This window comes from Natrix helvetica (assembly GCF_964273705.1).
Source record: "Natrix helvetica genome assembly, chromosome: 4".
NCBI classification, from domain to species: domain Eukaryota; kingdom Metazoa; phylum Chordata; class Lepidosauria; order Squamata; family Natricidae; genus Natrix; species Natrix helvetica.
Genome location: NC_138550.1, coordinates 64,189,118 through 64,202,874, shown reverse-complemented (window position 1 = coordinate 64,202,874; position 13,757 = coordinate 64,189,118). Strand labels below are relative to the sequence as shown.

General features: G+C 41.1%; 1 protein-coding gene across 2 annotated transcripts in view; it reads right to left on the bottom strand.

Moving 5' to 3' along the window:
* Positions 1-13,757, bottom strand: part of DMD (dystrophin) — a 1,188,090-nt gene that overhangs the window by 763,599 nt on the left and 410,734 nt on the right. For both annotated transcript variants that reach the window (XM_081951523.1, XM_081951524.1), the window contains exons 21-25: positions 8,146-8,291; positions 7,762-7,974; positions 7,253-7,354; positions 6,568-6,723; positions 5,349-5,519 (exon numbers count right to left, since the gene is read on the bottom strand). In XM_081951523.1, the coding sequence (XP_081807649.1) occupies positions 5,349-5,519; positions 6,568-6,723; positions 7,253-7,354; positions 7,762-7,974; positions 8,146-8,291 (788 nt within the window). The remainder of the gene's footprint in view (positions 1-5,348; positions 5,520-6,567; positions 6,724-7,252; positions 7,355-7,761; positions 7,975-8,145; positions 8,292-13,757) is intronic.

The following is a 13,757-nucleotide window of genomic DNA, read 5'->3' as shown; positions in this document are numbered from 1 at the left end:
TTTTTCTTATCCTCCCTCGCTTCTCTTCTCCCTCTTCCTCCCCACTGTTTTCCTATTTACTTTCATGTTTTGTATCTTATTTTATTTTATAATCCAATAAAAATGTGTTTTTTTAAACAAAAATTTATTGGTTTTCAAATATATAGGGGAGGGTAAATAGGTATACAAATTTTTTTGGCAGCTTTCATTCTGTTAGTAGAGCTCCCAGCACGATACTCACTTATATAACATTGTACAACAAATTTATAGAAGAAAACAGTAAACCAAATCTTACTCTATATTGTTAGTCTTGTGTTCCTACATGTTTCTCTTTGTCGTTTTCTAATATATCACTAACTGCTATTGTTCCAAATAGTTTTATTTTTGGGATCTGAGCCTTTTCGATATTGCTTCTTCCTCCCTGTCGCCAGAGAGAGCCTCAGTGCCCCCCTCCTTCCCGTCTTGAGTCTTACTGTCTTGTGTTTTACTGTCTCTTTCACTACTCCCACTCAATTCCTCCTCTGAGAGCGGAAAATTCTTTTTAGTGAAGGCCTCCGCCTCCTGAACTGTATTGATTCTGATCCTATTTCCCTCCCAAAAGATTAACATCCCCTCTGGTATCAACCATTTAAACCAGATCCCCTTTTCATACAATTTTTTTGCTAGGGAGGAAAATTTCCTCCTTCTATCTCTTATTTTTTTCGAGAACTGTTTGAGAATGGTGATCTCTTCATCTTTGTATTTTAATGGTCCCTCCCTTTGGGTTGCAAGTACCTCGTCTCTTGTTGATCTCCTGACAAACTTAACATGTATCTCCCTTGGAACATTGTGTCTTCTAGCATACACTGAGTTTATCCTATATACTAGATCCATATCCCACCATACTTGTTTTTTGTCTCTCTTAAGATAATCTGCTAAAATTGTACTCATAATATCTTTAAGGTTTTTGTTCTCTGCTTCTGGTAAGTTCTGGAATCTAAGAAAAAAGGACATTCTTTCAAATTCTACTTTTGTCTGAAAATTTTCCATATCTATGTTTCCCTTGTGCATTGTTTTCACTTCTTCCCCCAGCCCCGCCATTCCATCCTCTAACACCAAAATTCGCTGTGTATTTCCAGCTATATGTTCTTTAACCACTCTGAGTTCTTCTATGATCTCAGTCCTCATTTCATTCTGTCCCTTCATAAGTTCTTTAAACATTTCCGTAACAAATAGTTCCTTTGGGTCCTCCCCAGCCACTGCTTTCTGCAACATTGACGATATCTTGGACTGTTGCATCGTGGGGCTTGGGGCAGCAGATGAGGGGGCTGAATGCGCCTTGACAGTCGGGGGTTTCCTTGCCGCCATTTGTTTAAATTCAGAGATGCAAATCCTTGCCCAAGAAAGGTGGTGTCAGAGGGTTTCGCAGCTATGCTGGTCTCCAAAGGAAAACAATCGCAAAGGCGCCCAATTTGCAGTTCCAAGAGTAAAATACACCAAGATGAATGAGAAGAAAAGTCAGCCAAAGATCAGAAGATCCATACACAGGAGGAGGTCCCAGTTTCCCTTTGGGAGAGTAAACAAACAATTCACTTTTCTTTATTCTCTCTTTGGGAGTAGCTTCAAAGGACAGACTTCATTTGCATAAAGACAAAGAAAGAGGGGCGAGCGCCATCTAGGCCCTCCCTTTCGCAGGGAAAGAAGTCGCCGAAAGTTTTTTATTTTAAAACAACAGTTCAGAGTCGTTTCCAGCAATTGTGAAAGTCATTTTCAATTAAAAGTCAGACAAATCAGTCTTTTATCCTCTCTCTTCCCGAGGGTCCATTTTCAAAGCCGCTTAGTCCGAGGGGGGGAATGGTAACCCCCCCTCTAATCTCTCTTCAAGAACAGAAACACAAAAAACTCACAAAGTGACTGTTGCTTTTCTCCTAAATCCTCCACGAGCACCGGTCAGGATCCCCACCTTCAGTCTCCAGCTGCACTTTTCCGACTCTTCTTTTAGCCTCCGGAGCCATCCGACGAGAGGGCAGACAGCGCGAAGCTGTCTCTCGCCCCCCCTCCACTCCCCAGCTCCTAGGCGAAGCCGAAAAGCACCCCAGCTGGCTGCCGCCACATGCGTGGTGCCTCGGCCGGCCGCCCTTCGGCAGGAGCCCCCTACAAGGCCTCCTGTGTCCCTTAAGGGACCCACCGAGGAGACGAGCGGCGGACAAACACGTCTGTCGTCATCTGATCCTGGAAGTGACGTCAGATAATCCAATAAAAATGTTAAACTATGAGAAACACTAGATGAATGAGATTGCCTAAATCTGCTGTACTAATTTTTAATTTTACATATGTCACAGCCATGTGCAAATGCATAATATGAAAATGCTTCTCAAGTAATATAACAAAAAAGACTACCTACTTTTTAAAACAAATAAGGATTTCTTTCTTTTAATCTAAGCAACTTTTTATTTTAAGAACTATTAATGTTCACCAGTTTTTCAAGCACCTTATCAAACAAATGCTGATTATTAAAAACTTCAGGTTTAGTATTTCTCTAAGAAGAAGTAGTAGCCACATAAAGCTTATATAAAGAGTGTGGAGATATTTCCTTATTCAATAATGGGCCACCATGGGAAATCTTTTCCTCCAATAAACCATACTGGTCAACTGTCAATAGACTATCTTACTATAAGAGTCTTATTAATATCTTCACATTGCAGTTTCTTATACACTTTTGTAATGTTATTTTGTACCTCAGTAGAATCAAAACCTAGCATTGCCTAAATATAAACATTCTTTTCATTACAAATGCATGAGTCTGTAGAGTTTCTCAGTCATTCAGGTCAAGGTTCTCCCAAAGATGCTTTTTCACATGGAGGTTGTCTGCATGGAATATAAAAAGCACCTTCAGGACAACCATGATCTGGATGACTGAGAATCTCTACAGACTTTTAGTTATACAATTTGGGATGAACACCCTTTGAATGGTGTGGGAGTAAGAATAGATTTCCAGGTGGGAAAATTGCAGACTACAGGAACCAGAAGCACTACTCAGGTGACTCTGAGAATAAACCTCCAAGTGCTACAACAACTCTCTAAAAGGATGCAGATTACCAGCTATCTACAAGGAATATAAATGCTTCAATTCCCCATTATCTTGTCAGAGCTGAAGAAGCTTCTTGGATGAAAAACTAAATGTCTTCAAAGAAAAAAAAACTAGAAAGTACAGTTGCCTCCTGAAAAAGCACCTTATAAACGCATGGTTTTTGAAATCCCAATTTCAGCCTGTGTCACTTTAAAAATTCTGTTGAGAGAGGCTTCTTGAAAATGTAAATTGAACAAAATGAACTTTATGTTTTCATTTCTAAGTAGTAATCATAATTATGGTATTTTTCAAAGTATAAGGCACACAGGAGCATAAGACTGAAATTTTTTGGAGGGGACACAAGAAAAAAAGAATTCTGCCTCTGCCTACCAGCATCAGGATCAGTGGCGTCCTAACTTCCACTCCGATTTTGATAACTAGCAACACAGATATTTTTATCTATTTAAAACAAACCCTATCACCCTACACTCATTTAATTGGAATGAATGTGGTGGGGGATGATTTTCATGGGGGCAGAAGAGGGACTTGACACCAAAGGCTCCGCTCCTGAGACGCCCCCATATTCCTACCTATAGTCTTAGGCATTGAAAGCCTGGCTTTCTCGCAGCAAGACCCGATAAAGACGCAGTACTTCAAGGCCTCCTGGAGGCTGCCATCTCATATACACAGTGCTGGGCTTCCCAGCAAGCCCCCTGCACCTTTGCTGCCTCTGTTGGAGCCTGATTCCTCAAGCAACCCAGGGAAGCGTGGAGGTCGAGACTTGGTTGGCGAAGCGGGTGCTGCGCAGGAGGCGTAAGGCAAGGCAGCTAGCAGCTCTGCCTGCCCCTTCTCCAGATGACTCAGGCAGAGGGCAGTCAGTTTCTGCTCATGGCCCAGGAGGAAAGAGGTGAGTCTGCGGAGGAGGCAGAGGAGGGTGCGCAGCTCTGCAATGTGCAACCGGGAACCGGGGAGGAAACATTTTCAGGTAGCAGCGCCAGCTGCACATCCTGTTTTTGGATTCAGGGAGGGGATTGCAGTGCTGCCGCCCAAAAACACTTTCCTCCGCGATTTGGGCAGAGGCCAAAAAAATGGCTAACTGTTCAAACAATGCCGTTCCAGGCAATGGGGATTGCCAAAAATAAGCATCGCTTTTACAGTCTCTGCACACTGGGAGATTGGCGGTGGCAGCAGTTAGAGTGCTGCTTGGAACCTGCAGAAAACCAGTGCCCCCGCGTTTGAGGGCAAGCGGTTCTGTGAATTGCATTGGGGAATCGGCCAATGGGTAGTGGTGCCCGGGAAGGTGGGACGTTTCACTATTGGGGCTCCCACTCAGCTTGGTTTCCAGGCACAGAGAGGGCTTAGGTGGCGGTGGCGGCTCCTCACATTGCTGGGGAGTGAAGTCATCATGGCCATTGTCTCCCCTGAACTGCCCAGTGGCGGCCAGAGGGGGACCAGCCATGAACCATGGGGCTCACCCTGTTCACTGAAGGCCATTGGGCAGATTCCCCCCCCCCAAGACCATCCTGAAGAGGTTCATTCCTGAGGCTGTGCCCTGACCCTCCCCCCAGAGCATGAGAGGGGTCTTTTTTGGGAAAGTGAGTAGTCGCTTCAGATTGCAGGAGTACTCCAATATGTTTTCCAGAAAAGAACTTCTCAGTAATCGACACACTCCTTCCAGCCAAGTCTCTGAGGCACCTCTTGCTTGCAGAAGGAAGAGGAGGGCTGCATAAAGAAGCGCCACCTTAAACCAAAGCCTCTTAGTAACTGGGAAAGAAAGCCACACTTTTTGGGTGATGATTTTTGGCAGTTCCAAGTGCGGCTTTTAAAAAGTGCATGTTATACTCCAAAGAATATGGTAGGTATTTTAGGACTGATGAATTGCCCTACATCTGCAGTGCAACACTATTTTGGATAGTTACAAATTTCAGCAGAACATTGAAGAATCTCCTGGATTCCATGAGGATCTATTCTAACAGACATTTAAAAACTTACAGAATTAGTAGCCACATGACACAAATTTGCTCCAAATATTTATGACAAAATACAATTCTGGCTACAGAAAACCACGGGAAGAATGGAAGAAAATAACAGCCTGGGAATTAATTCTTATATGATAAGAAGAAAGAATGGAAGGGAGGAGAATTTGGTTTGAAATAAAATTAAATTCTAAAAAAATCTTGGCAATGTATTTTAAAAAAATGCTAACTAACAAAAAATAAATAAATTACTTGGTCAACTTTTTCAAATAAGCCATTTCAAATAGATGGTAACTTTAAAGTAGAATTGGAGACAAATCAAACAATTCAGTTTGATATACTACCTTTAATTCTTCAACAGCTTTCTGTAGTTCATCTGGTGTTTTGTATTCAAAATCCCTCTGCAGATATTCATCTTCTGCTTGTGTAATCCATTCATGCATTTCTGACAAATCCTTTCGTAGACTTACAATCTTATCCAAACTATTCTTCAATGCTGCTTTCTTAGCATAGGCCTTGCATTAATAATAATAAAAAAGAGTTATTTTTCCTCTCAAAAAAGTGATAAAACTCTACTTTGGAACCCAATGAATAACCAGAGTATGAGTCTCACAGTTAAAATAAATTAAAAATCCTGAAATGTTTAGAACATGTTTATATTTCAAATATTGCCATATGTATACATAAACACTGATAAGTTTCTGGAAGAAAAATGCATATAAGCGTAACAAGTTACTTTGTTACACAAAAGAAAATATAAACTCTTCTTCTAGCTATTTCTATGTCTACTTAGTAGAAAAAGGAGTGGAAAATTCAAGAATCTATGTTCTGCATTCATTTCCTATTTTGTTTGAGAATATCATTTCTATATATTTAGAAATGATGCCATAAGGATGACGGGTAAATGCAGTCACATTGTGGAAAAACTATGAATTGTGTATTTTCATATAGTACAACATATAGTAGACATTGTTTCTCCAGTTTGTAATTTCTAATTAAACAATATTAAAATATCCAAAAGTTTACTATCAAATTTTATGCTGTGGCATTGCCTACTCCAGATTAATTTTGTTTTCATTTACTATTACTCTTTTGAGAAAATAAAGCTTTTCTCAGAGAGATGCTTTTAACATACATAAAAAATTAATATGCTATAATTTGGAGCTCCAAGTTATTTATAATTGAAATTTTAGTTTTGGATATATAACAAAATTGTAATGGCACATATGTTAGTTTTCTATACTTACAACATTAAAATATTTTGTGCTAAGTGAAAGTCAATGAAGATATAAGAGTTAATTATATTTTGCTATATATTATTATTCAAAATGTTTTGTGTATTTTCCAACCTCTGGTCTTTCAAATTCCCGGAAAGAATTATTTATTTGTTTGTCACATTTATCTATTTTGCATGCATTTATATACAGTAGTTATTAAAGATTTCTTATTCTGAATGATATATTCTGACTCCACTTTTCCCATTTATGTACCAAGTAGAGAAAATTATATTAAATAGCACTCTGGAATTTAAATAAATTAATGCTACATATCCTAATAGAATACCTGTTTGCAAATATTATCCCATTCAGCATTCAGTGCTTTAAGATCATTATTTAATTTCAAAGAAAACTCTGACTCTGCTTCCTTCTTCATTTTTTGTCCAATCTCATTAACACTATTTAAATTGGGCTGGATTGTCTGGATGTCATTCACCAAAGCCTGATAAGGAAAATATATCAATGTATAACAAATTTCCAGGATGTCAAGATATGTGACATGATTCAATAAATAAAACATAAAATGTTATGGCATATTGAATAATTTTACAGAAATGCAGTATATAAATTTAATGAGGAAAAATTTAAAATTGATATATTAATGCATACTTATTCTGAATTGTCTACACAAACTGACAATTTTAAGTACAATTTCACTACAATTATACTATATAGAAACCCATAATTTAAAGAAAAGTACTCAATTTTATTGCTTGTATATGCAATTTTAACCATATTTCTTGAAAAAGAAACAAGGAAAAACATACTGAAATTAAGACCATTTAAAATAGTGATTAAAATGAAAAAAAAAATGTCTACAATAATCCAGCAGAAGCCGTAGCTGCACAGATATCTCACACACTTTTCCTACAGAAACATATAAATATACAAAATGAAAGTAACTGTATTTGTAAAACAGTTATGCATATGATATTTACACCCATGAAATAGAGCATAAGATGGAAACTTACTGTACACTGTTCTAATGCTTCTGAATCTCCAAGTGCTGGCCAGTCTTCATTTAGAAAAATATCCACTTCAGCCATCCATTTTTTCAGGGTTTTTGTATCATTCTGGTTTTGAAAAGAGAGCATTGCACTGCATGAAAGTATGCCATTGTGACTAAATCAGGGGATAATTTCAACAATATATCAAAAAAAATATCTTTAAAAATAATAAAAGTAAAAGAAATATATTAATCATGTATATAAGTGTTTATCAAAAAATAACTTCTAGTTTTTAAAATAAATTTCTGTAGGTGTATCTATGCAAATAGAAACATACAGACACATACGTATGTAATATATTATAGTTTATCAATAGCATAGCAACCTTCAATAATATTTTTGTAAACTTGCTTGTTTGCCATTCTACAAATTAAGCAAATACAAACAAGAAAGCACTCATTTTGCCCCAGACTGAAGTCTCTTGGCAATATTATCAAGTAAAATTTAGTCCACAAAAAACAAGTTCAACCAACCTGGAACTGTTTCAACTTCATTATCTGTTCCTCAAGTTTGTTACAATTTTCCACCAGCTGAGTTGATAACTTCTTCCAACGTTTAAGGATTACCTCAAGTTCTGACCGGTACTTCTGACTGACCCCTGCAGGAACTCTCTTAGACATCTCTTCTACAGTTGTGCTTAAATAATTGATTCCATTCTGCCGTTCTTGCAGAGAACTTTGTAAGGCCTGTAATATGTGAAATTATCAGTTTTTAGCTTCTATCAAGTCAGGCTGAGAATGATCTTACAGGATCATCTAGCACTCAAGAGTGTATGTTTGAAATAACATTTATAAATAACTCACTGCTTTTACATTAAATCTCAATGTTGATATGCAAGACAGTATTTCTCTGTTTACCTTTAGCTCCCTGAGCCTTTTCTCCATGGTTTCTAAATCTGTGATAGTGACTTGTGGGATGGAGAGCTTTGTTTCTGATTGTTGTATCCACAAGAGAATTGCATTCATAATTTCTTTATACCGTACAGATGGCAAAATATCAAAAGCTGCACAAGAGGTGAGAAAAGTAAAGAAATCCTGCTTTATTTAGTTCAGCAATTGGATTCTATTGTGAATAAAAACAAATTAACACCCCTCTTTTAAGGTATGTACAATGAACAATAGCTCTCCAATAACCTCCAAAAAGAGATGAAAAGCAGTTTATCTTTAGCCAATTCCATTCAGCAAAGTAAATTAAGCATAGAGTAATTAAGGTCCAGTCTGTCTCCTTTTTCTTCTTAGTATGCACTTTTTCAATTATACATTTGCAGTTTATTCAATGTGCTGGTTCTTACCTATAAAGACTGACGGTTTGTTACCTAAGGCTCATTATCTTACTGCCGATAATGTTAAGCTTATTATTAAATGTCAGTCTTTTTGAATCTAATTTCAAGAAAAAATAATAATCTCCAGCCCAGTTTCTACTAGCTTTAGGAATGCATCCAGAGCAGGCCTGCTTTACCCAAGCACTAGATAATTATAAATATTAGAAAAACTTTAGCACTGGGCTAGACATTGGGTAGATCAGGGGTCTACAACCTTAAACACTCAAAGAGCCATTTGGACCCATTTCCCACATAAAAGAAAACCAGGAGCCACAAAAAATGAGTCGGCATGGCCAACTTGGTATCACTCCCATCCAGTCAAATGACCATCCTAACCACGCCTACCCAGCCAGTCATTAGGGCAGAGAACCAGTTGTTAAAAAACACTTGGAACCACAAAATCCTTTTGACATATCTTTCTCTCTCTTTGCCTCTCCCCCTCTCTCTGTAACTCTCTCTCTGTCCCTCTCTCTCACCTCTTCTCTGCCCTCTTTCTGTTATCTCTCTCTGTGTGTTTCTCTCTCCCTCTCTCCCCCCTCTCTCTGTATCTCTCTCCCCACTTCCCCCTCTCTGTATCTCTATGTCTCTCTATGTCTCCCTCTCTCCCTCTCCCTCTCTCTGTTCGTCTCTCTCTGGCCGGCTGTGTTTGCAAGAGGAGAAGGAGGGGGGAGGGTCACCCGAAGGGAAGCCTCCACCATGGCTTGTGCTCATTTACCCCGGATTTCCAAAAAGTTGCCAAGAAGAAAGAAAAGGAATAGTGAACAGCCCCAAAGAGAACTCTCCAGGTTGGCCCAGATTTGGCTTTCCGAGAGAGAGAGAAGAGATACAGAGAGAGAAAGAGAGACAGAGACCAAGAGAGAGAGAGAGAGAACCAGAGAGATACACAGAGAGAGAGATACAGAGAGAGAAGGTGGAGACCAGTTGATGAGTGAGCGTCATTGACAAGGGCACTCCGGCTTCCTCCAAGCCTGACCCCCAGGGTGGGCATGTGAGGTTTGGCAGGGCTAGACCCCTTTTCCTGCTGCCTTGAACTTCTTTACTCCTACAGTAGAGCAGTGCCACCACCGGCTTTCATTGAAAAGTGTCTTCCGGGCAGCGAAAGTCCCTTGTGCAAGTTTTAAAGCTGTGGCTGGGCGCTGTGGGCCGATCCCCCTTTCTGTCATCCCATCCTCCTAGATCCCATTCCCACCCCACCAGCCCTTATGTTAGCGAAGCTGGCGTCAGTCGTGGCTGGGTTGGCCCAGTATCTCAGGGGGGGGGAGAGCAGGTTGCATGTCTCCACAAGCGACTGAGGCACGCCCAGCATAACAAGGACTGGAAGGAGCTCCAGCAAGAGTGAGACACCAGAGAATCAGCCCTGGCCACTTCTCCATCCCCTGCCATTCCCATTCCCTTTACCTTCTCAAACCAGGCAAGGAGTGACTGATATGCCAGCCAGAGGTGGGATCACCTGACAGGGAGCCACAGCAGAGGGACCAAAGAGCAGCATGCGGCTCTGGAGCCACAGGTTGCAGATAGCTGGGCTAGACATTCCTTATATTTTCCATCTGTTTCATTATATTTTTTCAAAAATAAGTTGTTTCTGTCCTGTTTCATTTTTTTTCCTCTATAGTTTAATTTTCATGTAAGTTTTTGGTTTTATAATATAATATGTGACTGGAGTTCTAACATTTATTTATTTCTCTAACTGATGAAACTTCAAAGTTTAGTTCCTTAAAGTAGTTTTTTAAGAATTGCATTGATACAAATAGGTGGTAGATATGGCTTTCCATTACCTTCAGTTTTACATCTGATACAAACAGACACTTTATCATCTCATTACTAACATATTTTATTGCAACAATCTGTTAGGATAAACAACCAAAATTTATGGAATTTTAATGAAATACTATTGCTGCCAAGATAAAAATGGCAAATATTAAAGTCCTGACTCAATCAAAGTAATATAGATGTTAAAATTCCATTATTTAATGGAAGGTATACTTCAAGTTCTTAATCTGAGGATCATGGGCCCTTTGGTGTTCCATCAATAGAGTTCAATGGGTCTGTGAAGTTGGTTGAGGAACTTTTTTTCACTAATCTCCAATTGAAATGTAGCTTGTCAAAATAAAATTCCTTTTTAGAATCCAAGGTCATCCTTTGTCTCTACACCTCTGCACCAGTGGTGGGTTGCAAGCAGTATGTCCCAGTACGGGTGTACCAGAGCCTACCCGGAGCACGGGTACCATTCTGGTACGGTGCTCCAGAGGGCCCACCCGCCCACCCGAGCTCCTTACCTGTCCTTTAAGCCTTTGGCACTTCCGTGCATGCGCATGGCAACTACGGTGCCTGCGTGAAGCTGTGCGTCGTGGAGGCTTGTGGAGGGGTTGCAGGTATGATGCATTTGTGCACCACGCATGTCCATGTGGGTGACACCGGGCCCGTTCCAACCGTACCAGTTGGAATGGGATCCGGAGCCCACCACTGCTCTGCACCTGACTGGAACTGGATGGGTGAAACTGCCAGCATGGCAGTGGAAGATTGGACCATGTGATGGACTTCTGGGTGTGTGGGCGGGATCTTGAACTTTCAACTGGGTGGGGAAAACCGGGAAGCTTTCAGATTTGGGTTTTCCCCAGATGTGCCAGCATGACTCTCTTAATAAATTGGAACTTTGAGCAATACTTTGCCTTGGACTCTGATTTAATTTTGGATGTTATTTGGAACTCTGACACATACATACATACATACATGCATGCATGCATGTTTCATCATACTCTCAAAGTAGTCCATGGAAGAAAAAGATCAAGAATGGGACCGTATTGTTCATTATTCTTAATAGAAAATAGGGCTATAATGGATTATGATATTTTTAAACATAAGGGACACAGAATCCTCTTGGTATTGCACTATATAATATTATCTTGTAAAAGCAAGGATGCTGTTTTCTCCTGACATATAGGCATTCTTACAGTAAACCAATTTAGGATAAATGTTTCCTAGCAGCTATTTGAAAATGTGTACTGAAGGAAATTTTCAAAATGTCCAATAGTTAAAGATCTTTGGGTAACTTAAGATAAAACACATTAAAAGATAACTTTAATAAAAACATATATGGTAAAATCAAAATGAAATCTACAATAAAAAGACCATACAACTAGGCAGCAGGAAGGTGATCATACAAGGGCGCCCAGAGAGAGAATCAAAGGTCACCTATCACACTGCGATAGGACAAATCCACACTAGGCGGCCAAAAAAGCAGAAGTTCACTGTCCTCATAGAGGACGCTCCCTGCGAGCTTGAAATAGACACTGGATCGTCCTTAATGACCATGTCTTGGTCAACCCTGAAGCAAGCCATTCCGGGTCTTAAGAAACGGCAGCTTCGCACCCCAGACATCAGCCTGCACGACTATCAGGGGAACCAGGTCCCCATCATCGGCCACAGCATTTTCCGTGTAAAATTCAAAGAATTCCACGCCAACCTGCCGGTGACTGTGGCCAGAAAAGACCTGCAGAGCCTCCTGGGGCTCGACTGGTTCCAAGCCCTAGGGTTGGAGGTGACTGGAATCAACTCCGTGAAAGAAGACGGTGCAGAGGCCATCTTTAAGGAGTTTGAGGACGTCTTCAGCCCCAGTCTTGGTAAGTATGTGGGGACGCCGATTTCTTTTAATTTGGACCCCAACATAGCGCCAATTAGGCTGAAGCCCAGGAGAGTCCCTTTCGCTCTCTACCCAAAAATTGATAGGGAAATTGACAAGCTAGTGAGCCAGGGAATCCTGGAACCAGTCGACCACGCTCACTGGGAAACTCCCATTGTGACCCCGGTCAAGCCCGATGGGTCAGTCCACATCTGCGTGGACTATAAATGCACAATTACCAACGTGCTACAACAAAGCACATTGTACAGCATTTACTACATTCGCTAGGCCCAGGAAATTTTTTTGCTAAATTGGACATGGCGCAGGCATACCAGCAGTTGCCTGTAGATGGTGTCACAGCGGAGGCTCAAACCATTGTGATGCACAGGGGTGTATTCAAATGCCACCGCCTGCAATTTGGAGTTAGTATCACCCCTGGACTGTTCCAAAGCATCATGGAATGACTTTTGCAGGGGATACCAGGAGTCGTCCCCTATTTTGATGACATCTTGGTATCGGCTGCAAACGAGGCACAACTTTTAAAAAGAGTTCGAATGGTTTTGGCTAGAATTAGAGAAAAGGGCCTCCAGCTTAAAAAAGAAAAATGCAAAATTAATGTACTGAGGGTCGAGTTCCTGGGGTACATGATCAATGGCTCTGGGATTCACCTGACTTCACAAAAAGTAAAAGCAATCCAGGAAGCCCCCACACCTCGCACGCAAACCGAGCTGCAGGCATTCCTTGGGCTCCTTAATTTCTACAGCGTCTTTCTTAAACAGAAAGCTACTGTTGCTGAACCGCTCCACCGTCTTCTGGCCAAGAACGCCAAGTGGTCCTGGGGCCGAGCTGAGGCTGCCGCATTCGCTGGGGTCAAGCGACTGCTGACAGCTGACTCCCTGTTAATCCAATACAGCCAGACCCTACCACTGGTGTTAACCTGTGATGCATCGCCCTTCGACATGGGCGCCATTCTGAGCCACCGCATGTCCAATGGCACAGAAGCCCCTATTGCGTTTTACTCACGAACCTTGTCTTCAGCAGAAGGAAACTACAGCCAGATGGACCGTGAGGCTCTGGCTGCAGTAGTGGGTGTCAAAAGGTTCCACAAGTACCTTTATGGCCGGGACTTCGAACTTGGCCAACCCCACTCCCGAGACACCGGTCCTACTTATTGACTGCTTGGACACTGGACCTGTCTCGTCCAATGACGTTGCCTGATTTTTGGCAAAAGACCCCACCATCAAGCAAATCTTGAACTGGGTGTGGAGGGGGTGGCCCAAGGGGCCTGTTGGGGCTGAGTGCAAATTGTATGCTACAAAACGTGATGAATTGTCTGTCATTAATGGCTGTTTGCTGTGGGGGGACCGAGTGGTTATTCCAAACAAGCTGCGAAAGGCAGTATTGGAGGCTTTACATGTGGGGCATCCTGGTATTGTAAGGATGAAGTCTTTGGCTGGGATCTACATCTGGTGGCCTAACATGGACAGGGAGATAGAGGAATTGGTGGCTACCTGCACACCATGCCAGGA